This window comes from Heterodontus francisci, chromosome 8 (assembly GCF_036365525.1).
Source record: "Heterodontus francisci isolate sHetFra1 chromosome 8, sHetFra1.hap1, whole genome shotgun sequence".
Taxonomy (NCBI): Eukaryota; Metazoa; Chordata; class Chondrichthyes; order Heterodontiformes; family Heterodontidae; genus Heterodontus; species Heterodontus francisci.
Genome location: NC_090378.1, coordinates 90,282,918 through 90,308,728, shown reverse-complemented (window position 1 = coordinate 90,308,728; position 25,811 = coordinate 90,282,918). Strand labels below are relative to the sequence as shown.

General features: G+C 43.9%; 1 protein-coding gene across 4 annotated transcripts in view; it reads right to left on the bottom strand.

Moving 5' to 3' along the window:
* Nucleotides 1-25,811, bottom strand: part of LOC137372567 (potassium channel subfamily T member 2) — a 921,357-nt gene that overhangs the window by 541,255 nt on the left and 354,291 nt on the right. For all 4 annotated transcript variants that reach the window (XM_068036495.1, XM_068036496.1, XM_068036497.1 and 1 more), the window contains 2 exons: nucleotides 24,981-25,064; nucleotides 24,441-24,535 (listed from right to left, as the gene is read on the bottom strand). In XM_068036495.1, coding sequence (XP_067892596.1) covers nucleotides 24,441-24,535; nucleotides 24,981-25,064 — 179 coding nt within the window. The remainder of the gene's footprint in view (nucleotides 1-24,440; nucleotides 24,536-24,980; nucleotides 25,065-25,811) is intronic.

Below are 25,811 nucleotides of genomic sequence, written 5' to 3'. Positions count from 1 at the left end.
ATTGAGGATTGGCTAACACACACAAGGCAGAGAGTAACGATTAATGGGTCTTTTTCCGGTTGGAAAGCCGTAACTAGTGGGGTGCCACAAGGATCGGTCCAAGGGCCTCAACTATTTACTATCTATATTAATGACTTGTATGAGGGACAGAGTGTAATGTATCCAAATTTGCTGACGATACAAAGATAGTTGGGAAGGCATGTTGTGATGAGGAGACAAAGAATCTGCAAAGGGATATAGATTGATTAAGTGAGTAGGCAAAAACTTGGCAGATGGAGTTCAATGTGGGAAAGTGTGAGGTCATTCACTTTGGTTGGAAGAAGAAAAAGGCCGATTATTATTTAGATGGAGAAAGACTGCAAAATACTGCAGAACAGAGGGATCTGGGAGTTCTTGTACATGAAACACAAAAGGTGAGCATGCAGGTGCAGCAAGTAATTAGGAAGGCACATGGAATTTTGGCCTTTACTGCTAGTGGGTTAAGTAGAAAAATAAGGAAGTCTTGTTACAACGGTACAGAGTGTTGGTAAGGCCACACCTGGAGTACTGCATACAGTTTTGGTCCCCGTATTTAAGGATATACTAGCATTGGAGGCTGTTCAGAAAAGGTTCACTAGGCTGATTCCTGGGATGAAGGGGTTGTTTTATCAAGAATGGCGAAACAGGTTAGGCCTTTATTCATTGGAGTTTAGAAGAATGACAGGTAATCATATTGAAACATATAAGATTCTAAGGGGGCTTGACAGGGTAGATGTTGAGAATATGTTTCCATTGGTGGGAGAATCTCGAACTAGGGGACATAGTTACAGAATAAGGGGTCACACATTTAAAACTGAGATGCAAATTAATTTCTTCTCTCAGAGGGTGGTGAATCTCTGGAATTCTGTACCTCAGAGAGTTGTGGAGGCTGAGTAACTACATGCATTCAAGGAGGAGGTAGACAGATTTTTGAAATCTCAGGAGTCGAGGGTTATGCGGAGCAGGCCCAAAAGTTGAGGCCTGGGACAGATCAGCCATGATCTTATTGAATGGGGGGGCAGGCTTGAGGAACTGAATGGCCTACGCCTGCTCATATTTCTTACGTTCTTATGTTCTTATGACTGTACCTTCAGCTACCTGGGCCCGAAGCTATGGAACTCCCTCCCTAAACCTCTCTGCCACTCTACCGCCCTTTCCTCCCTTTAGATGCACTTTAAAGCTTAGCTCTTTGATCAAGCTTTTGGTCATCTGCCCTAATATCTGCTTAGGTGGCTCGGTGCTGTATTTTGTTTTATAGTGCCCCTGTGAAGTGAAGTTTTATTATGTTAAAGGTGCTATATAAATATAACATTTTGACAAGAATAGTAAAGGTTGCAGCTACTCTAAATACATATAAGGGAACAAGTCTCCTGGTGCCCTTGCACTGGCAGAAGTGTGATGTGGTGAAACATCTACCCACCACTTTGACCCTGTTGGAGACCCCATGCCAAATCCTAGAATGCAGAGGTTGATGCCTAAACTTGTAAAGGCAGGAATGTTGGACTGATGGGAGACAAATAATTCAAGAATGACACCCTGCCACTCAGAGGGTTAGCTGAGGCCCAGATTAGGCTGTAGTAAAAAGCAAGAATGATTTTTTTTTTAAATATTTCTCGGGGGTAATCAAACCCTCTGGCATCAGTTGAGCAAGACTGCGCATTCTTGGTTTCTTCAGCAGGCCTTAATTAGGACCTAAACTTGTTCTCAGCAGACCTAAGAAGCTCTGCTAGATCTGTGGGGATGCTTCTGGTAGATTCTCCAGAGTAGCCCAGTAATGCCCCCAATCATGTCCTTAAAATGCAGGAGCTGCATATGTGGCAGAAGCAGAGGACTTCCCACATCCCTACAGTGCAATTTCCTTCCAAGTTGTCAATGGGGAAATACCTGATGAATCTGGGTTCTGCCCTCAGTTATGTCCAACCTGCTATAAATATCCCAGGATTGTACTCAGTGGATCGAACAATTCTCAGGCTATACTGCTCGTACTGAGTATTGTTTATTTCCCCATTTATTATGAAATAATCATATCTATCGGTTTACAGCCTGATACTTGGTCTGATGGAATGCATATTATTCCACATACCAAAAGCAAAAAGACATGCCAACCCTTGACACATTTCAGAAAGCTAGACTACAAAGGCATAGATTCCCTGTTCAAACTTGCAGCGCTGCTTCATTTGGCTTGATATTAGGCTGATAAGGACAGTGTTCTTTGTGTGATGTTAAGCAAGATACATGGATTCCAGTGCCTTGAAGATCTCAAACAGGTTTATGAACAGCAAAACTAGTATATACAATACAGAGCAAACTGTCTAGGGTGTTACGGTTGCAGAGTGACTATGGCTTCTAGTCACATGACTTATGTCCTGGCACTTAGCTGATTAGCATACTGAGTTCTTAAAGGGACATCACTCTTGCAGCGATCGTACAACAGGGTGCTGCTTCATTTGGCTTGATATTGGGCTGATAAGGACCATTTTTGGTGGATAGGGGTCACGACAACTACTTACAGAAATTGTCATTCATGTTAAACCCAAGTAGCATACAAACACAAAGCTTTACTTTTATGAAAAATAAAGCTCATCTTTTTTGTAATAAATATACAAACTTGTGAAATAGACTCCATATGATTCTTGACCAACCTCTTCAAACACAATTGTTAATATTGAATTCAAAAAATTAAAAACACTATTTAAGAATTTAGCATGTTACTTGCAATATTTTGATCTTAAATACAGGCAGTTGTTTCCTGATTTCAGCAATGTTGCATGTTCTGCTTGTAGGATGCAGCAAATGAACAGCTTTCTAAATTGTTCTTTCAAGTAATTCTTTCTGTGGTAGCACTGATAAATAAGACTTTTTATGGCATCCAATGTACAGTTATTGAACTTCAATGCTCAGTAATTACTGCACATGGATCATGGTTTTATTTATGGACTAAACATTATTGAGGAATCATTTTTGATTTATCTAGTTTTAACCTAAATGTGCCGCCATGTTTAAAGGGGAGGGAAATCTCACAAACGATTGAACAGGAAATAGGCAATATTGATCTTTGAAGCATAAAAACACAAGATGCCATTATTTTGAGTGAAGGCACAATTCATGTTTATGAGACATAGATTTACTGCTGGTAACTGTGTAAGATAGAGGGAATGAGGAAAGAAGAAGAAAAAATTAAAGATGAGAAAGAAAAGTGGAAATGAGAGAATGAAAGAGAGAAATGAAAGGAAAAGGTAAAAAGGGAATGAAGACAGACTGAGAGGGTGGAATATGGATATGGAGATTAAATGAACAAGGGAATAAAAGAAACAAATAAAAGAGAAGGGGAATGAGATAAAGTTGAAATGAACTCAGGGGGCAGGGAGTGAGATATTGTGAAAAAGAGAAATGAGTAAAGAGGAAATAAGAAAAAGAAAATAAGTGAATCATGGACAGAGGGAATAAAAACAGAGGAACAATGAGAAAAGGAAAGGAGGTGGAGAGATTGGGCAGAAGGGCAACTAAAATGTACAAAGTAAAAAATTTGCAGAGAGCTTTCCGCTCTTCCCTGTGACATTTTTGGAGGTGGGGAGAGTATAAAATCGGTTGGGATGGTGATGTTGGTGGAAGGGTGGGGGGAAGAAACAGTGGCAAAGTAGTAATGTCACTGGACTAGTAATCCACAGACCTAGGCTAATGCTCTGGGTACATGGGTTTGAATCCCACCATGGCAGATGTTGAAATTTGAATTCAATTACTAAATTTGGAATTAAAAAGCTAGTCTAATGGTAACCATGAAACCATTGTTGATCGTTGTAAAAATCCATCTGGTTCACTAATGTCTTTTAGGGAAGGAAATCTGCCGTCCTTACCAAGTCTGGCCTTTCTGTGAATCCAGACCCACAGCTATGTGGTTATCTCTTAAATGTCCTCTGAAATGGCCTAGCAAGCCACTCAGTTGTATCAAACCGCTACAAAGTGGAAGGAAAGGAATGAAGCCGGACAGACCACGCGGCATCAACCTAGACACTGGAAACAACAATGGTAAACCCGGCCCTGTCGACCCTGCAAAGTCATCTTTACTAACATAAGGGGGCTTGTACCAAAATTGGGACAGCTGTTCCACAGGCCAGTCAAGCAACAGTCTGACATAGTCACACTCAAAGAATCATATCTTACAAACAATGTCCGAAGGCACTGGAAACTGAAAAGGTCACATGCCCTGTCATGCACACCCTCACCTGCCAAGAATGAGGAATATTAACTTCAGCATACAGAGATGAATTTTAAACTGTTGCTGGAGTGAAGAAATGACTTGTGAAAGAGATCACCAGACATTTGGGCTGGAAGGATATTTGCATTCTAAGAGACGCTGCTTGTGGAGACAAAGGACTATTCCCTGCTCCAATTAACCCAAATGGATTTTGCTCACCACACATTGAAGGTGTAAGGAAGCGCATTCCAGGGACAGCTAAAATCATATAATCCACAAACCTTGCAGGAGAGACTGCTCCAAATAACGAACTAGCCACATGACTCACCTTGGTGTTCAGTGGTGGGGTCATGGTCCAGGGGGAGGTAGGAAGAAGTGTCTGAAAGTTGGCACTGAGCCTCTACGAGGTAGCGGTCGGTAAGCCATACAACAACACCACCCTTGTCTGCAGGTTTGATGACCATGTCGGGGTTAGACCTGAGAGAACGGAGTCCCTCAAGTTCAGAGAGGGACAGGTTAGAGTGATTCGGTGGGGGGGGGGGGGGGCAGAGAAATTGAGATGACCAATGTCTTGCCGACAGTTTTCAATGAAAAGATCAAGAGCGGGTAACAGGCCAGAGGGAGGGGTCCAGGTAGAGGGAGAACGCTGGAGGCAGGTGAATGGGTCTGCTGGTCGGGGGGAGGACTCCTGGTCAAAGAAGTGAGCCCGGAGGCAGAGGCAACGGAAGAAGAGCTCAACGTCATGCCAAGCGCGAAATTCATTGAGGTGGGGACGTAAGGGGATAAAACTGAGACCTTTGCTGAGTACAGAACGTTCAGCATCGGAAAGGGGGAGGTCAGAGGGTATAGTGAATACACGGCAAGGGCTCAGATCAGAAGGGGTGGGGTCAGAGGGAACCTGCTGAGTATTTCCAGCATTTCTTGTTTTTATTTCAGATTTCCAGCATCTGCAGTATTTTGCTTTTAGTTGAAGTGGCCAGCTGAGGCTTGGACTCTGCTGTTACAGAGCAAATTAACCGGAAAAGCCCATGAGGTTTATTCCATGTTGCCAGATGAGAGCTCATCAAATTATGAACTGGCAAAAAATGCTATCCTCGGGGCATATGAGTTAGTACCGGAAGCCTATCGCCAAAGGTTTAGAACCCTCAAGAAGCAAGCTGATCAAACTTACCTGGAATTTGAGAGAAATAAGCAGCTGGCTTTTGACCAGTGGCTGAGGGCACTTAAATTGCAGCTCAGCTATGAAAATCTCAGAGAAGTAATTTTGCTAGAAGAATTTAAAAACTCTCTCCCACTCTCCATAAAGTCACATGTAGAGGAACAAAAGGCTCATAGAGCCCAACAGGCAGCAGTCCTGGCTGATGAGTTTGCTCTCATTTATAAGTCAGTTTCCCAGGGGAAAACCTTTCCTAATCACCCCCATAAATCTGAAAAGGATAAAGGGTGGGAATGTGGTAGAAGCCCAAGCAGCCCTGGGAGGGAAAGAAAAATAAGCTGACAGAGGGGGCCCTCCTCCAGCCAAAAAAGAATGTGCTGTAAGCAGGAGTCAGTCCCGGAGATCTGTGTGCTTCCATTGTAATAAAGCAGGGCATTTAAGAGCTGACTGCTGGAAACTAAAGGAAAAACCTGTCGGGTTAATCAGGGCACACCCACTCAATGAAGAAGAGACCCTGATGGAAAGCATAGCATAACAAGCTGTGGCTTTAACTGCAGTAAGAGTGAGACCCAGGAAGTCTACTGCTGCAAGTGCAGGAACATTTATTAGGATTCCTGAGGGTTATCAGGATTTTGTGTTTGAAGGGAGAGTAACCTCATACCCCTCGAGTGGGGCAAGCAAGCCCATAGTAATTCTCAGGGACACAGGGGCCACTAGATCCCTTTTACTGGGAAAAGGCCTGACCTTTCCCCCAGAGTGCAGTAAACTCCAAAATGGTGGTGAATGGTATTGGAGGGCAGCATATGCCTGTACCTTTGCACCGGGTGCACTTGGAGTGCGATCCAGTTTTGGGACGGGTGACCGTAGGGATTGTCCTGTGGACGGGGTTGACCTGCTCCGAGGTAATGATCGGGCAGGGGCAATGGTGGTAGCTTCCACGGTAGTGAAAGAGAAACCACAGGAGGACAGAGAGACAGGGCAGTGGCAGGAGACGGTCACATGCAGTTTCCATGAATGTGTAATGAATCAGGCCATAATCAAACCAGCTCCCCCAGAGCAGACTGAATTGGCACTGCAGGCAGACGACCATGAGGTCTGTCTATCTGAGACTTTCTTTGGAAAGTTAGAAGGCCCAGGGGATGAATTAAATGAATCTTCCCGGGCTGAGGCTCAGCGACCCAGTATTGAGAGAGTTAGCACAGGTTGCCCAGCCTGAAATTGAAGCAGAGTGAGTCCCTGATTGCTACTATTTAAAGAATGAGGTACTGATGAGGAAATGGAGTTCTCCTCACAGACCTGAGTGCAAGAAGTGGACAGTGGTTCAGCAGTTAGTGGTGCCACAGAGGTACTGGAGAGAAATATTAAGAATGGCCCATGAGATTGCAGAGGTCGGTATACGAAAAACCAAAGTCCGCATAAGACAGCAGTTTGACTGCCCAAAATTCCACAAGGATGTGGTGGAGTACTGTAGGAGTTGCCACATGTGCCAGGTTGAGGGAAACCCCAACCTACAGTGAAATCTGCACCCCTAAGTCCTCTATTGGATGGCTGGTGAACTGTAAGGGACCCATGCCAAGAAGAAAAGAGGCAGGCACAAAGCTGGCAAAAAGTTAGAAAGGAAAGGGTAAAAAGGGATCAAGAGGACAGGCTATAGGAAGTCCGGGAGGAATCCCAAATGGAAACCCCTACTGCCTGGACAGCCAACCCAAAATATTTGAAAACTTAGACCCCACATCCTCCTATGTTAATTCAGTCACTAAAAGCACCGCACTAGAGTGACTAACAGCATTTACAGAAACCTGCAGAGACAAAGAAAGTCCTCAATAGGGCAGAGAAACTGTGAAGGTGATGCTTTACTTAGTTGAGGTGCCGCAGGGGAGTGCAGCAGAATCTGCCAGCAGGAGTGTCCCAGAGGACAAAGGGAAGATGAGCAAAGAATCCTTCCGCACTGTCAGGAAAAAAGGGAACAACCTGTCCCCTGAGGTGAAAAGCCCCTGCATGACTTATCAAAGCACTGAAAGAGAGTTCAGAGTGGAACCGCCCACTGCTGCCGCCCCTGAGCAGAACCCAAACCTAGGGCTAATTAAAAATAATCTCCGTTCCCCCATCGCCCGTCCACCCCCCCTCCCCCCCACCTGACCGCAGACATCAAAAAGAACAAAGACACCTTAGGCAGTCATGGAAATGTGCAAACTGAAAAAAAAGAACTTCCCCAAAACCAAATAAGGATCTAGTCACATGACTAATCTGCTGGGCAACCTGGGGGTTTTCTGAATTGTGCCACACAGAAAGGAGCAGAAGGCAATTTTGCAAGTGAAGCTGGAAGAAGCAAGCCTCTCTCCTAGCTGTCTCTCTCTCGTCTTCTCCCGAGTCACCAGACCCACGGAAGACATGTACACCTCAAGAGAGAAAAGACTCCCACATTGAAACAAGTTGCTGGATTTACTGGCAACCAAAGACTCCACATTAAACTCAAAGGACAGTAAACAACTAACAGATATTGCCTCAAATTTTTTCCCTTTATTCTTTCTATTTTTTCTGTCTCTATCTGCATGTGTTTATCGCACATGCATGCTAGCGTGGTCGCCTCGCATATTCCTAGTCATTAACCGAATTAGAGTTGAAGATTAATAAACTTCTACCTTTCTTGTTTAAATCTAAGGAAGCCTGTCTGATTTTCTTAAAATTGGAGCAGTGAGCAAGGATTCACTGAGGGGGAGCTAAAACACGGTGTCTTTAAAATTAAACTCTGTTACGGTTAAACCAGGCAAAGGCTGAGAGGGAACTCCTAGACCCCTTCTCACCTGGTCATAACAGCCCTGACAACATTCCGGCAATAAAACGAATTTAAAAAATGTCTCTGACATCACCATTACCATCCGCGAAGTGGCAGCACAGTGGTATACAGTCGGGGGGGAGTTGCCCTGGGAGTCCTCAACATTGACTCTGAACCCCATGACGTCACATGGCATCAGGTCAAACATGGGCAAGGAAACCTCCTGCTGTTACCACCTACTGCCCCCCAACGACTGATGAATCAGTGCTTCTCCATGTTGAACACTGGCAAGGGCACAGAATGTACTCTGGGTGGGGGATCTCAATGTCTATCACCAAGAGTGCCTTGGTAGCACCACTACTGACCGAGCTGGTCGAGTCCTAAAGGACTTAGCTGTTAGACCAGGATTGCCGCAGGTGGTGAGGGAACCAACAAGATGGAAAAACCTACTTGATCTAGTCCTCACCAATCTATCTGTCGAAGATGCAACCATCCACGAGAGTATTGGTAGGAGTGACCACCGCACAGTCCTTGTGGAAACAAAGACCCGTCTTCACATTGAGGATACCCACAATCGTGTCGCGTGGCACTACCACCGTGCCAAATGGGATAGATTTCCAACAGATCGGGCAACTCAACACTGGGTCTCCAGGAGGCGCTGTGGGTCATCAGCAGCAGCAGAATTGTATCCAACCACAATCTGTAACCTCATAGCTCAGCATATCCCCCACTCTATCATTACCATCAAGTCAGGGGACCAACCCTGGTTCAAGGAAGAGTGCAGAAGGGTATGCCAGGAGCAGCACCAGGCATACCTAAAAATGAGATGTCAGCCTGGTGAAGCTACAACATAGCACTGTTTGCATGCCAAACAGCGGAAGCAGCATGCGATAGATAGGGCTAAGCGATCCCACAACAAATGGATCAGATCTAAGCTCCGCAGTCCTGCCACATTCAGTCATGAATGGTGGTGGACAATTAAACAACAGGAGGAGGAGGCTCCACAAATATCCCCATCCTTAACGATGGGGGAGTACAGCACATCAATGCAAAAGACAATGCTGAAGCATTTGTATCCATCTTCAGCCAGAAGTGTTGAGTGGATGATCCATCTCAGTCTCCTCCTGAGGTCACCAGTATCACAGATGCCAGTCTTCAGCCAATCCGATTCACTCCATCTGATATCAAGAAACACCTGAAGGCACTGGACACTGCAAAGGCTATGGGCCCTGACAACATACTGGCAGTAGTACTGAAGTCTTGTGATCCAGAGCTATCGCACCCCTAGCCAAGCTGTTCCAGTACAGCTACACCACTGGCATCCACTGGAAATGTGGAAAATTGCCCAGGTATGTCCTGTACACAAAAAAGCAGGGCAAATCCAACCTGGCCAATTACCGCCCCATCAGCCTCCTCTCGATTATCAGCAAAGTGAAGGAAGGTGCTGTCGACAGTGCTATCAAGCGGCACTTACTCAGCAATACTTCATTGACACTCAGTTGGGGTTCTGCCAGGGCCACTCAGCTCCTGACCTCATTACAACCTTTGTCCAAACATGGACAAAAGAGCTGAACTCCAGGGATGAGGTGAGAATGACTGCCCTTGACATCAAGGCAGCATTTGACCAATTATGGCATCAAGGAGTCCTAGCAAAACTGGAGTCAATGGGAATCAACGGGAAAACTCTCTGTTGGTTGGAGTCATACCTAGAACAAAGGAAGATGGTTGTGGTTGTTGGAGGTCAATCATCTCAGTCCCAGGGCATCACTGCAAGAGTTCCTCAGGGTAGCGTCCTCGCCCAACCATCTTCAGCTACATCATCAATGACCTACCCTCCATCATAATGTCAGAAGTAGTGATGTTTGCTAATGATTGCACAATGTTCAGCAACATTCACGACTCCTCAGATACTGAAGCAGCCCATGTTTGTATGCAGCAAGACCTGGACAACATCCAGGTTTGGGCTGAGAAGTGGCAAGTAACATTCGAGCCACACAAGTGCCAGACATTGACTATCACCAATAGGAGAGAATCTAACCATCTCCCCTTGACGTTCAACGGAATTACCATTGCTGAATCCCCCACTATCAACATCCTGGCAGGAACCATTGACCAGCAACTGAACTGGACCAGCCACATGGTGGCTACAAGAGCAGGTCATAGGCTGGGAATTCTGCAGCGAGTAACTCATCTCCTGACTCCCAGTGCCAGTCCACCATCTCCAAGGCACGGGATGGCACAGTGGCGCAGTGGTTAGCACTGCAGCCTCGCAGTTCCAGCCACCCGGGTTCGATTCTGGGTACTGCCTGTGCGGAGTTTGCAAGTTCTCCCTGTGACCGTGTGGGTTTCCGCCGGATGCTCTGGTTTCCTCCCACAGCCAAAGACTTGCAGGTTGATAGGTAAATTGGCCATTGTAAATGTAGGTTAGGTGGTAGGGAATATGGCATTAATGTAGAATTAGTATAAATGGGTGGTTGTTGGTCGGCACAGACTCGGTGGGCCGAAGGGCCCGTTTCAGTGCTGTATCTCTCTATGACTATGACTAAGTCAGGAGTCTGATGGAATACTCTCCACTTGCCTGGATGGGTGCAGTTTCAACAACACTCAAGAAACTCGACACCATCCAGAACAAAGCAGCCCACTTGATTGGTACCCCATCCACCACTTTTAACATTTACTCCCTTCACCACCGACACACAGTGGAAGCACTGTGTACCATATACAAGATGCCCTACAGCAACTCACCAAGGATCCTTCGACAGCACCTTACAAACCCGCGACCTCCACCACCTAGAAGGACAAGGGCATCAGATGCATGGGAACACCATCACTTGCAAGTTCCCCTCCAAGCCACACACCATCCTGACTTGGAACTATATCGCCGTTCCTTCACTGTCGCTGGGTCAATATTCTGGAACTCCCTTCCTAAAAGCACTGTTGGTATACCTACACTCAAAGGACTTCAGCAGTATAAGAAGGCAGCTCACCACTACCTTCTCAAGGGCAATTATGGATGGGCAATAAATGCTGGCCTAGCCAGCGATGCCCATATCCCATAACAAATAAAAAAATTAAGTTCGGAGATGGAATGCCTGTGAATGACCTTCCCGCCCTGCTGCCAATTGAGGCCCTTAACTGGGAAATTAATGCCCAGTTAAGGGTCTCATCCCGACACTGCCACAATTATCCATGTGGCAGGCAGCCCTGTGGTCGCACAGGAAGCACAGCATGAAAAATTGGCTTCGGTTGGGGTGGTGTTTTCATTAAAAGGCACTTAATGCCAGAACGAGGGACCCGGCACAGGGAAGAGGGCCCTGCTGAGAGCCAACAACTCCCCTACACCAGTCTCCCCCGTGACCCCCACCCCATTCGCCCTGACCTGCCTGGGTCCTGCGACATTCCTGGGCCTTGGGTTGGTGCTCCACCAGCAGCATCCACCACTTCTGCGATGCGCTACTAAGTGGAAGAGCTGCTGGCCTCTGATGGCCGGCAGCTCTCTGAGGGCAGAATCTTCGTCGCTGGGATCCTTAACCCCGCGGAAGGCCCGCCACTGTCCACTTCAGTGCTTAATTGGCACTAGATTCGGCGGGCCTCTCACAGAAGAGGTGACGCAGGGTTGTTGGCATCGCTTTTTCTGGACATCAAGACCCCCGTCACCAACATAAAATTCCAGCCTCAGAATGGGATGATCTACATCAATTTACTTTAAATTTCAAAAGTTGATCGAAATTTGTTCAGTAATCTGCAGTTGTATCATCGGTCATGAAAATCTGATGGATTCCCATCATCTTGTATCATCAATATCATCTTGTTGGCCAAATAATTGCACAAAAATATTCTTTACCATAGTGATCAATTAGCAATGCTTTAAAAATGCTGCATCCATAAAGCAATGAAAAGATATATTTTGGGAATCATTAAACTAGTCCCAATATCTCATTTCTGCTTGACTAATAATCCTTACAACCTGCAACACATTTATCTAAATTAATAATGCATGATCACACTGTCACTATTTTTAAACTGTAATTTAGGCTTCTCCTACAGCTATGATAATATAAATACCAGCACATTGAAAATCCATACCTGTGAATATTTTGGAAAGCTCATGAACTTAACATGAGTATTATCGTAAATATTGGCCTAGATATTAACTCTGAGGCGAGTTGGGAAAGGAGTTGGGGGTCCCAATATCGTGTGGGAAACCTGGAAGAAAGTTGTTTTTAGCTCATGATAGGCTGCAACATTCTTATCTTGCCAGTACTAATTGATATCTTTAATCTCTGAGATAGCTTTCATGCTGCAACAGTAGTCGGTGATGATTCCAGACGACGATTCCTCAGATGAGTCAATTCCTCTTTGCTGGGACCAGTTAGACAGATGGTTGGGTTTTCACCCGATGACTCACAATTCATAAATGAGCGAGAGCAGATGGTGGTGGCAGAGACAGCCATCAAGAGTTTGGGTCAGAGGGCCCTCTCCGAGTTTTGCTCACAGTTGGACACAGATGCTGTACCTGGGGGTCATCACTGAAAAGGAGAATCATTGAGCAGCAGCAGAGAATGACAAGTCTTCCAAGCACACTGACTACAATTGCAGAGAGAATGGAGGAGTCTGCCTCAAGCATGAGTGAGTTAATTATGCAGGATATGCAATGATGTGTTCTTCCATGGATGGAGTGGCCTGTTCCATGGAACATCAAACGGTGCAATCAAATGAATCCATGCATGATTTGACCACAGTCGTGCACACTTTGAATGTGAACATATCTAGATCACAGATATCTTAGCATTGGCCTTACAGTGCAGCACTGATCTACACCAAAGTACTTTACAGCAAAACGGTAGCAGTGATGGGCCATAAGAGAAGTAATGGCGAAATGGGTTATGGAAGTGGGGACGCTGCTTAAAGGCACTTCACATCCATTACCCCAATTACTCCCCCAAGACATGCTGCCTCATCTACTAACAGTTCTGTCTGCTCCTGCACAGGTGCAGGTGCAGCAGTTATTGGTGGGCCCCTGATGGACTCCAACCCAAGATCATTAGCCAACAGTATCTCTGCAGTCAGAGCAGGGGTCTCAGCAGCCTGCCTCTACCTCGTCTAAAGCCACAGGGGTTGCAACATGTAGGAGCGGAAGGAAAATGAAGAGGAAAACTTGGTACAAGGTTATGCACAGCACATGGTTGTATGAGAAAATGTAATGTTAAGCTAAAGAAAATGATTTTTTTCTTTTGAACCACTTTCCCGTTTTGCCCATTTTTGATTGCTGGGTGGCAAATCGCTTTTGAACTTGCTTGATGATGAACAGCAAGACATGAATTGATGGGGATCAATTGGGGGAATGTTCAAGGGATGGTTGGATGTTTGAAGGGTTGCTTTGTGTCAGTGACATTGTGGGGTGGGGCAGGGGGCGGCGGTGGGTGGTAGTGGAAGAGAGGGAAGAGTGATCGTTGCATGTGAGGCAAATGGAGCAAATAAATAGTTTGCTAAATGGTTCTTTCAAGAAGAGCCAGTTTCCAGGTACTGGTAATTTTGCCAATGCTAAGAAACAAGGGTGCAGTACAAAAAAAGGTAGTTGTCTAATGTAAACACGGTTTCCAGTTTTGAAACTCAGCTGAAGGAGTTTTCAATGTTGTCAAGAAAAGATCAACTAAAAAATGTTCAACAATCTCAGCGAAAGATCGAAAAGGCAATGAATTAATGGGTTGATCCAACTAAACACAGTAGGAATTTCTAATTTCTTAAGTTGTCTGCATACATGCCAGCTATGCGACAAGCCCCAAAATTGTAGCTCTTGGGTGAATACTTTACCAAACCCGTCAAGAGAACACATTTGCTCTTATCCTGTTTGACGTCATTTTATTTATGAAGAATGAAAGGTTAAGCCACACAACTGGAGGACTCTTAACAGGAGATCATAATCAAGGGGGAAGGTCTACAGGGTAGAATATCAAACCTAGCATTAACAAGGAACAGTGTTAAAGAAGAATGAGGCTCTCCAGGGAAGTAATTACTTTAAGCTGGTCAAATGGTAGCATGGTGTCCTTTGTGGGTAGAGCTGCTATGCCTGTGAAGGTCATGGTTAACCCTGATTTTTTCAACTGGATCAATTCAATCACTGGGAAGGGGAAAGTTCTCAAGCATTAGCCAAGGAACATTATCCATCTGACTTCAATAGATCGATGCAGTCATGCTACAGAGGGATCACAGCCTCATGAGTTTCCACAGTAAGATAAATCAACAACAGGAAAAACAGTAACAAATGTAAGTAATTGTTGAATTCTACAAGCTCTTGGTTGTGTCTGACTACATTCACATAAAGATAAGGGTGCCCAATTAATCTGATAGCCCATAAAAACTGCAAAGTCTTACTTAATTCCATGCACTGATAGTCTGTGACACTCAAGGATTCTTAGACATGAATGAACAAAACCCAGAAATATGGTTACAGAATTTTAATGCAATGACCAGTTCCAAGTCCCTGAAATTGTGGTTAATGAAATTAAAGTATAACACACATATACTGCTGGGAGCTGCACTTGAATGGAGTCTTGATCAGAAAACCAGTGCTACAACATTGTAGCCTTCTTATGACCTGTGCTTCATTTTAGTTCAGCTCCCTACTGGGAGCACTAGATTGGGGAATATATAGAATGGAGTTGTGCATTTCATATAGTTGAACCTTTTTAAGGTTATTCCTTATTTGCAACAGAAAAATTTAATTTATGATGATTTAGTCATGACATATTCTATGTTTTAGTATAATAATAAAAGAAATACTGTAATTTATATTTAATCTTTAGTCTGATACTTTAAACTAAATTTGTGCTATTTTTCACTATAAATAATTCACATTTTACTGTATAATTTTGTACAGTATTTTCAAAAGTTCTACTGACTAATTTGATGGGGGAGCACCACTTTTTTTTTTAATCCCTTTATGGTGATAGAAATAAAGTATTAAGTTAGCAATATTCTTTCTAGGATATTATTTTCTGGATGCTGCGACAGAAGGAAAAGGAAAAACTGGGAACTATAGGCCAGTTAGCCTATCATCAGGAGCAGGGAAAATGTTAGAATTTATTACTAGGGACGTGCTAATGGGGCACTTAGAAAATCATAATATAATTGGGCAGAGTCAACAGAGTTAGGAAAGGGAAATCATGTTTGACAAATCTGTTAGAATTTTTTGAGGATGCAACTGGATAGGAGGTAACTAGTTGATATACTGCATTTGGATTTTCAAAAAACTATTTGATAAGGTGTCAAATAAGAGGTGATTACACAAAGTTAGGGCCCTTGGGATTGGGAGTAATACATTAGAATGGATTTAGGATTGGTTAATCGACAGAAAACAGAAAATAAGAATAAATGGATTATTCTTGGGTTGGCAGGATGTAGCTAGTGGTGTACCGCAAGGATCAGTACTGCAAGGGGGCCTCGGCTATTACAATCTATATCAATGACTTAGACGAGGGAATCAAGTATAATAGATCCAAATTTGCTGATGTTACAAAGTTAAGTGGAAAAGTGGGCTGTGAGGAGAATGCAAAGAGATATAAACATGTTGGGCTGCATTGTGTGCTGGAGACAGGATCCCGGCGCTGGGCCGAAAAGGCGGGGGAAGCCCACCTCTGCTTTTTTGTGCGCCCCCAGAACGATCCTCCGGTCTTTTTAAACCAAAGTTTCAAGAGCCAGGATCCCCATCCCTTTAAAGACGAGGATCCCGCCTCCAAGAGCTGCCGACCAATCAGAGGGTCAGCAGTTCAGCGGTATTGGCAGTCTCACCAGGAGCGGTGGCCACTGCCAGTACTGCAGAGGCCTTGGACCCAGGGCCAATGCTGGAACCCAGAATCAGAGGCAGGTGAGGTGGGGTCGCTGGGGCCAGTCCAGAAGGCCTCGGCAAGTGTGGATGTGGGGGTGGTCGTGCAGTCCAGGGTGAGGGGGGGGGGGGGTCTCAGTGGGTATAGTTCCCGGAGGGGGTCTTCCATGGGTCACAAATTGCCACGAAGGAGGGATCCCCCCCCTTCCAAAGCCCGCAGAGAGGCGCCTTGTATTGCAAGGCGTCCTCCCCATGCAGTGGAGGCACCCCCCCACCCCCCCACCGCTGGTAAGATCCCAGTGGCAATGGGAAGAAGCCCTTAATTTGTTGTTAATAGGCCACTTAAGGGCTTCAACTGGCCTCTGGGCAGGAAGGCCATTGTCAGCCTATCTCACCCCTGGGAAGATCGCTTGGCAATGGAGAGGCGACGGGCCCTCTGCCCTGCTATCCTCGCCGCCACCCGTCACAATACTCCGTGACCCCCCGCCTTGGGGGCCACACAAAATCCAGCCTGTTAAGTGAGTGGGAAAGAACATGACAGATGGACTATAATGTGGAGAAGTGTGAAGTTATCCACTTTGGTAGGAAAAATAGAAATGCTGAACATTTTTTAAATGGCGAGAGTCAGGGAAATGTTGGTATCCAGAGGGACCTCTGTGTCCTTGTACACAAATCACAAGAAGGTAAAATGCAGGTACAGCATGCAATTAGGAAAACAAATGGTATGTTAGCCTTGATTACAAAGGGGATTGGAGTATAGAGTAAAGAGTTCTTCAATTGTATCGGGCCTTGATGAGACCGTACCTGCAGTACTGTGTACAGCTTTGGTCTTCTTACCTAAGGAAGAATATACTTACCTTAAAGGGAGTGCAACACCGATTCCCTAAGCTGATACTTTGCTTGAGGGGATTGTCCTATGAGGAGAGATTGAGAAGTCTAGGCCTATATTCCCTGGAATTTAGAGGAATAAGAGGGTGTATCTTGAAACATATAAAATTCCTTAAGGGGTTGGCAGGGTTGATGCTGGGAGGATGTTTTCCCTGCTGGGAAATCTAGAACTAAGGATCACAGTTTCAGAATATGTTGTCGGCCACTTAGGACTGAGGAAAAAATTCCTCACTCAAAGGGTTGTGAATCTTTGGAATTCTCTACCGCAGAGAGCTGTGGATGCTCAGTCGTTGAGTATATTGCAAAATCGACAGATTTTTGGATACAAAGGGAATCAAGGAATATGGAGATAATGCAGGAAGGTGCGGTGGAAATAGAAGATCAGCCCTGATTTTACTGAAGGACACAGCACGCTCAAGAGACCGAATGGCCTACTTCTGCTCCTATTTCTTACGTTTATATGTTCTTATGGGATTGGCCAGATAGACTGCACTGTTTCATTTTCTGGTGTTGCATATTTGTATATTCCTATAATGGGGAACAATGTAGATTTATAATTTGTTAATAAATTTCTACTTCAAAGTTATTCTTTCTACTTTGAATGTCATTTATTATTCAAGTTTATGTTCACATTAGGAAACTAATCTCAGTTGATAATTTCAATACAATTGACCCCCTGTAGATAGAAAACTTAATGGCCCTCACTGCATGTGGTTTAATAGCTTGAAGCTAATATTATTAGATATTATTTTATTTGTCCTTGAAGAACGCTCGCACATAGTTCTTTACTACTTATCTACTTAAAAAGAGAGAAAATTAAAGTCCCTTTCTGAATTGTTATCAGTTTATTGTGTGACTGTTTTTCTACATGAATGATAGCAGACCATTATTTATATTTACATTTTTAATTTGTTTTAATCACATGTCTATAAGACCCATGAAATGGATTTTTGTGTGCAAACCACTTGGGAAAGAGCTAATAAAATAACTGCAATCATTAACTTTAAGTAAGTTGTGTTTGGCTATAGCTCTCAGCCTACAATATAAAAAAATCTTATATTTGCTTGAGAAAGTTTAAAAAACTGATATTGTTCTTTTAATATCTTTCAATCAGGTTATTAATTATAATAATTGTTGACATCAGCCTTTCCATAACACAAAAATCCACCAATCAAATGTTTATTTGTGAGTTGTTTGTTTTTTTAAATGTTCTATACTGAAATTATTAAATGATGTATTTTACCTACATATTATGGGTGGCCAGATGGCACAGCTGATATCCTTTCACCCCGTTTTCTATTTCCTCTACTCATGTGTCTGACCCATGCAGAAATCCACTACCATGTTGAAGAGCAACTGTGAACCTGGCACTTTCTCAAAAGTCTAAGTCAAGAGAACTAGTTACAGGTTAACAAGAGCTGGGAATTAAATGCTTCTGAATATGTGCTTGGGTATTCCTGGAGTTTAGCCAGCTAAAATTGCACAATTCACCAGTACAGAGTAACAGACGCATCCTGTTTCTTATCCAGCTAAGGCATAGGTAGTGTCAATCATTTTCATTTTCCACATATCTAAATCCACTGCTGTCCACCAGGCTTATGTATCAATTGTTTAAGCTAGGCCTTCATTTGAGGGCCTTTTGCAAAAGGTTGAGGTTGAGACCTTTCTCTCCAGTGTGCTCAGGATATATTGGTGTGGGTCAAAGCCTTCCATCCATGTACCAGCTTCCCTTTTTCACCACAAATCCATTTTTACAGTTTGGTGCTGGACTACTTGTACAATCCTTGCGAAGTTTTCAGAAGTATATGCCAAGGCAACCAACTTATTCATCTCATTTCTCTTTTTACATTATGGGATATCTGCAAAAGGAATTTATATGGCTCCAAATATTATCCAACTAGTCGACCATACAGGACAGTAAAACAGTGGCCGAGATTTTACCCTAAGTGGACAGGAGCCAGCCACTGACTAAAAAGTCGGTGGCAAACCCATTTCCGCCTCTCCTGGGGATCCGACCTGTATTTTGCAGGTGACCAGGCTTCAACATGTGTGAGACGGGACTTCCACCTGCTTGTGGTAGGAAGTCCCATCTAATAGCGGTGGCCACTGCTGGGACTACAGCCCAGCATCAAGAAAAGATGTCAGAGAGCCTGGAGCAAAGGTAAGTTTTGGTTGCCTCACCGGGGGTAATCGGTTGGGTCCCGGTGAGGCAAGGGTGGTCGATTGGGGGGAAGGGAGCGTTTTGGATGTTGGGGGTGGTTGGGGTGGTGGGGGCAGCCCTCCATCAGGCACAGGGTGCCCGATCATGAAGCGCCCCCTCCACCCCCCACGCTCCCCCCCAACCCCGGGCCGGCCAAGAACAATCTGGTTTGTCAGGTGGCTTCTCATGGTCCTCGGCTGCCCAACCAGCCATGGGTAAAATCCCCGTGGAGGCGGGCGAGGGCCTTAAGTGGACGTTAAGTGGCCACTTAAGGGCCTTGATTGGCCTGGAATAGGCGGACTAGTTATCGCCACCGCCACCCTGCGTAGTGTCGGGAAGGGCTCCTGGAGCCTCCTGTTCTATTTTACGCTACTCCACAAACCACACCCCACCCCCCACCCACCACAGCCATCATCCCGCTCTTTGGGGTGGCATAAAATTACGGCCAGTGTAAAGGAGCAGTTGAAAGTAAAATGGGCTATTGTAGTGAGTAATAGTCAGGAAAAATAGGATTTCAGAACATAACAAGAAATGTGTAGTTTACTAGGATTATCTTTAGGATAGTAAGATCAGCATCAAAACTAAGCAGAAATTAATATCATGGGCAAGTTTCTATATATTTGTAATGACTAGGAGTTTTTTTTGTAAAAAAAAAAGTATTTCTTTTCCGTTTCATCATCAGATGGCTTAATTTGCAGGATCACAGGAACATGAGTAGGCCATTCGCCCTTTAAGCTTGTTCTACCATTTTGTTACCATTCCAGCTCTTACCTGTTTAATCTCAATTCCCTACTCTTTCTCTACTCTCATAATACCATTACTTCTCAACTAAGTACCTACTTACCTCAAGTTTACCCAGTCTCTTATCTTTGCAAATCTCTTCATCCTGGTATCACCCTGGTGACTTAAGACTGGACTTTCTTCAAGACCAGTACATTCTTCCAAATGTGAATGTCATAAAATGAACAGAATATTCCAAATGATGTCAGATCAGGACTCCGTATAGATGCAATAATACTTCCTTGCTTTTCTATTCCACACCATCGATGATGGTATTTGGTACTTCTTGCATCCTGGGATAGTTTCTAATGACATTTGTACCTCATTTCCCAAATCCTACCTCTCACAGGTGAATCCCCATTTGGATAATATCCTCAACAATCTCGTGTTCAAAGTGTACTATCTCACAGCTTGTTACATTAAACTGGATGTGCCATTATTTTTCTTAATCTATGTCCAATTGCAATCTTCCTGTTCTCTTTTTTATGATTCAGTATGACTCAGGTATAACATCCTCTGCAAACTTGGATATACTCCTATCTATTACGTTGTGCAGTTCAGCCTCAGCCTGATCCTAGGGGAGGTGGGGAAGGGCAAGGCACTACTTGCAACTGTCAATCTGAGAATGTTTCTTTTACCCCAGCTGTCTGCCACCTACTTTGAAAGTCTGCCACCTCCTATCCATGCCATGAAGTTTCCTCCAGTTCCATGTACCTAAATTTTAGCAAGCAGTCTAGCGCAGAGCCTTATCAAATGCTTACTTTTGTCTATGTATATAAAAACTTACTTTGGCAACAATCTTTGTTAGTTTAGTTAAACATTAACCCCCAGAAAAGCAAGCTGACTTTCCCTAATCAGCAATATTTTTACAAGTGCTCACTTAGTCAGTCCAGATAATGGATTTTTGCTATTTCCATAGTTTTCACATTAAGGTGCAGTGGACTGTAAGTTCTTTGTTTGTCTCTTTCTCTTCTGTTGAATAAGTTAGCCTTGCTTACTTTATGACCCTTGTTTCTCTCCTTTATATGTGATATTAATTCAATCATATTATGGTCACAATACTCACTAACATCTTATGAACTATTTCTTGTCATGAAAACCATACATATCAAATGGGAAAGATTAATTTCATTGGTTGCAACCTTGACTGAGACTTTAAGTGGAAATGCTTATAAATAACTTTTTATTGAAGAGTAACCAGGCAGCCAAGACAGTCACCGCAATTTACATATGGAACACCAACTGAGTAGACTGGAGACAGCACGACTGATTCAACCTAGCCAGAACAATGGGATGCTCTCTGATTAAAATTATCAGTGCAGTCATCAAGGACCATCAACACCTATTGACTTTGAAAGAGCCAGCCCTTAGCAAGTGTGACTGGACAGTTTGAGGAGTAAAGCCTTGAATATCAGAAAAGCTACCAGAAGGACTCATTAAAAACACAAAGAGGTTTGGGAATATCATGTGACTACTTGTGCAGCTCTGGAGAGACTAAGCTTAGAGACAGAAAGCAGAACAGCAGCTGTAAGCCATCAAGGAATCAGTTCTCTTGCTCTCCAGTAAAGATCCAGAGAAGCCTCAGCTGTAACTGCTAAAGCCTCAAACCTACAGATCAGCACAGCCAACAACTAGAGGACAAGGACAAAACCCCCTCTTTTGTCTTCTGGAGCCTGAGAAGCAAGCCCACAAATGTGCATGTGGCCCAGAGAGGACTACAATTTTAATGAAGGACTCTGGGACTGATATTCAGTATTTAAATTCCATTTATACCAGATTCCACTCCAACTACCAAAGCTGTTTGTCCTCTGTAATTTGTGTGTGTGTGTGACTCTTGTGTGTCTGAGTGCGTGAATGCCTGGCATATTTTAGTAATTTTAACAGGTTTAGAATAATAAACTTACATCTTCCTTGTTTAAATCCAAGAAAACCTGTCTGATTGGTTCTTCTGCAATTACATTAGAGGAATAGCAGCAAGTGCTCACTGAGGTGGTAAGTTCAATCACTGCGTAAAAAGGATAAACCCTGTTGCAGTCAAACTAGAGAAGGGGCGATAGGGGGAGCCTGAGACCCCTTCCTCACCTGGTCATAACATTCTGGTTTGTTATTCATAATGAAATCATTCACTTTATGAAAATGTTTGCACCTTCTTCAGTTAGATTTATCTTTACAATTACTTAATATTTTGATAAATAATTTTGAAAAAATTAAGCTAATTGCCACTTATTCTGGTCTTCTTTTGCAGACATTCCACTTTGCCACAGTTGAGAAGCAACTCAAGGCAATGATAAAATGCCTTGCTGTATGAAAAGAATACTTGATTATATAAATGCATCAAACTTACTCCAAAAGTGGGAAAGATTCAGGAATGTGGGATCTTAAGCTGCACAAATCAGGGTAAGGAAAACTTGAGCTACTGACTGAGGGGGAACAGGAGATCGGCAAGTGACAACTCAGGGATCAGCATTTATATGAAGAAAATATTTTCGGAGGTGGGGCTGGATTTTGTGGCATTGAGGCAGGGCCAAAAAGGCGGGAGGATCCCTGCTTCGGCCTTTCTGAACCCCCCCCACCCCCAGCATGATCTTGCATTGTTCCAGCACTTACGTGGAAATCCCTTTAAGGACAGAGATCCCGCCTCCAAGACTTGCTGGCCAATCACAGGGCTGGCAGCTCAGCAGTATTGGCAGCACCACCGGGAGCGGTGGCCACTGCTTGTACTGCAGAGGCCTTGGACCCAGGCCCACGCTGGAGACCCAGACCTCAGGTAAGCAAGGTGGGGTCACCAAGGCCAGTCCAGAAGGTCCTGGCGAGGGAGGATGGCAGGGTGGGTGTTCAGTGCAGGGCAAGGGGGTCCAGGGTGATGGAGTCTTTCATGGCTGGGGTGCTCTGTGGGCCACAGATTGCCCACAGAGGAGGTACCGCCCCCCCCACCCCCCCAAGCCTGCAGGCAAAGTACCTCGTATTACTGGGCGACCTCCCCGCATGGCAGAGGACCTCCCTCCACCAGTGGTTATATCCCAGCAGCAGCGGTAGGGGGGCGGGGGAGGGAATAGGCCCTTAAGTGGCCGTTAATAGACCACTTAAGGGCCTCAATTGGCCTCTCGGGAGGGGGGGTTGGTTGGGAAGGCTGTCGTCAGCCTATCTCAACCCCAAGAAAATCACTTGATGACGGGGAGGTGACGGAACATCCGCCCCCCCCCCCCACCCACCGATGCCCATCGCAATTCTATGGGCCCCATCCACCTCCGACCCAGCGTCAGACCTATAAATTCCAGCCCGTGGAGTGCCACACCACTTAGGTTTAAATCAGTAATGTCCAAATTAAGAGTATCTAATTAAAAAAGCCAACAAATTTGTGTTTGCATCCCAAAAATTATGCAATTTGCAAAACTAAGTCATTTTCTACAGATTTAAAGAACATGAGACGTGATTTTTCTTTAAACTTTCTCTCCTTCCTTGCTCAATGCCATCTTGCAATATAGAAATCTCCAGGCAACAGGAATTCCTCACAACCTGCTCTTTGGCCCCTGTCAATCAATGTCACTCCTAAATCAGCCACTGGGAGGTGCATGAGAGCAGCTCACCATAACTCAAAATTAGTAGAATTTCAAGGAATGCAAATGCTAAATTTTCAGCTGACGAAATGGCTGTCCTGGTGGGTGAGAAAGAATCTAAAACATTCTTTGTAAAGAAATCTACAAGTCAGCTATATATGTGTGCATGTATATGTACGTTTTCCAGTAAAAGGCACGCATCTTCCATAAGAAGTTTAAGCATATGGCTAAATGAAATACGTGCACTATAAGGATAGATTAATCGTTCTGACATCAAATAGTCATTTGGTAGTACAGAACTTGAGAATTGCTGAAAATGGAGACATGGTGTTGAAGCTTTTCATCTTGTACCCATCAGGACAATATGCAAGAATAACCAACATAAGGGAAAACAACTTATGCTGCATGAGAAGAGGGTGCTGATTGGTTGACAAGTGAACTCTGATTGGTAGAGGTATTGCCATGGAGAATGCACCAGTTTATGGTGACTGACAGTTAACTATCAGTCACCGTAAACTGGTGTAATCTCCATGGCAACGCCTCGACCAGAGTTTGCTTGTTAACCAATCAACACTCTCTTCTCATGCAGTATAAGTTGTTGTTTTCCTTTACATTGGTTATTCTTGCGTATTGTCCTGATGAGTGCAAGACAAAAAGCTTCGACAACATGTCTCCATTTTCAGCAATTCTCAACATTCTGACATCATTAAGCATAACAGTGTAGAGGTTCAGTGGAATATGCTCTCTACAGAAACTTTGTATTATATAAAACACACCCTTCTATTTCATATAAACCATGGCTTTTGTGTTCCATACATTAAATAGTTAAGTGCTGAAAATGCTGGTAGAAGGAAGAGCAGCATTCATAATTTGGACCATGAAAAATAATAATTAACTACTCTCTCATTACAGAAAAAGAATAGTTTAATGATTTCAATGGGTGGATCTTTGGATTTTATTCATGTCTCTAAAAATGTAACAGTAAGTTTTCAATCATATAACAATAAGCATCTTTTACAGAACATGTTGAATCACTATCACTTACCAAGTAAAAATGAGGCACAGTAAAGTGGATATAAGAATAAGAACCTGATTGAACATAGCAGATTGGGTTCGCTGGATAGCTCTGTGAAGATCATTCTAAATGAATGGAAAGAGAATTAAAAATTCCAGTTTATGTTCCAAACAATAATGACTGAGTTTTTTTTTCATCTAAATGCAACTTTCTTCTTATCAGAGATGTTACATGTGTTTATTGACATGTAGAGGCTTAACTACCTAGGCTAAGTTACCTAGAACAGCACTGGGTGCACACAAATAATAAACAGGCAGTTTGTATTTGTCATTGGATTTTACAAATTACTGTAGTTAAGGTATTAAAATGACCCTACTTTGCATAACTTCAAATATTATATAACTTTGTGATAATTATCGCCATTAGATTATGGGTTTCGAAATTTTGTTTATTGGGTGAGGTGTTGAATTGGGGACCTGCCTACCTGTAAAGATGGATGTAAAAGACCCCATGACACAATTTGAAGATGAGCATGGGAATTTGGAAAGACTATTTGCTTTTTATACTCACAATCATATTCTCCAGAGCATGCTTGGCTAACCAGCAGTTCAGAAACACTGGGATGAATAGATTCCTTAATGGAGACCAAAATATCTGAAAATGAAAACAGTTTGGTTGAACGCATGATTTCAGAGAACTTCAAAAGAAAATACAAAATGAAAATACTACATAGTAGAATGCATTTCATATGCTGCTTGTGGGTCTTTGCTGTGCACAAATTGACTGTCACAAAACTGTGATTCGAAAGCATTTCACTGACTGTCAAGAATTTTGCAGAGTCCCAAGGATAGGAAAGGTGCAATGGGCTTAATTTAGCAAGCTCGTTGCAGGTCAGGGCGGCTGAGCCAGAAGAGGGTGCCATCATAGCCTGTGATGTGTGCGGCCAGATGACTACCGTCACGCATAATGGAGGTGCAGAGCCCGTCCAATCATGTGACAGGGCAGGCTTTGAGGCAGTGATTGTGGCATCAGATGTTTCCAACGCAGGTGCTGATGCCATATTTAAAGCACTGTCAGTCCTGCTTATATTGCTGCCGTTCAGCAATTCAATGATTATGGATTCTACTAGAACTGCTGTTGGAACTCCTGGACACCGTCCCCCCACCCCCACAACCCTGAAGAAGGAAGTACCACCCTTGGGACAGAGCGAGAACGACTGGGCACTATGTCTGAGGGAAGGCCCCACAGTTCAGCGACGCCACCCTGGAGATTCTCTTCCAGGCTGAAAGGGAAAGGTGGAGGTCCTCTTTCCAAGAGATGGCAAGAAGAAATCCTCTTGTCTGACCAAGAAAGCCTGGATAGAGATCTCAGAGGAGGTCAGCAGCTGTGGGGTCACCCACA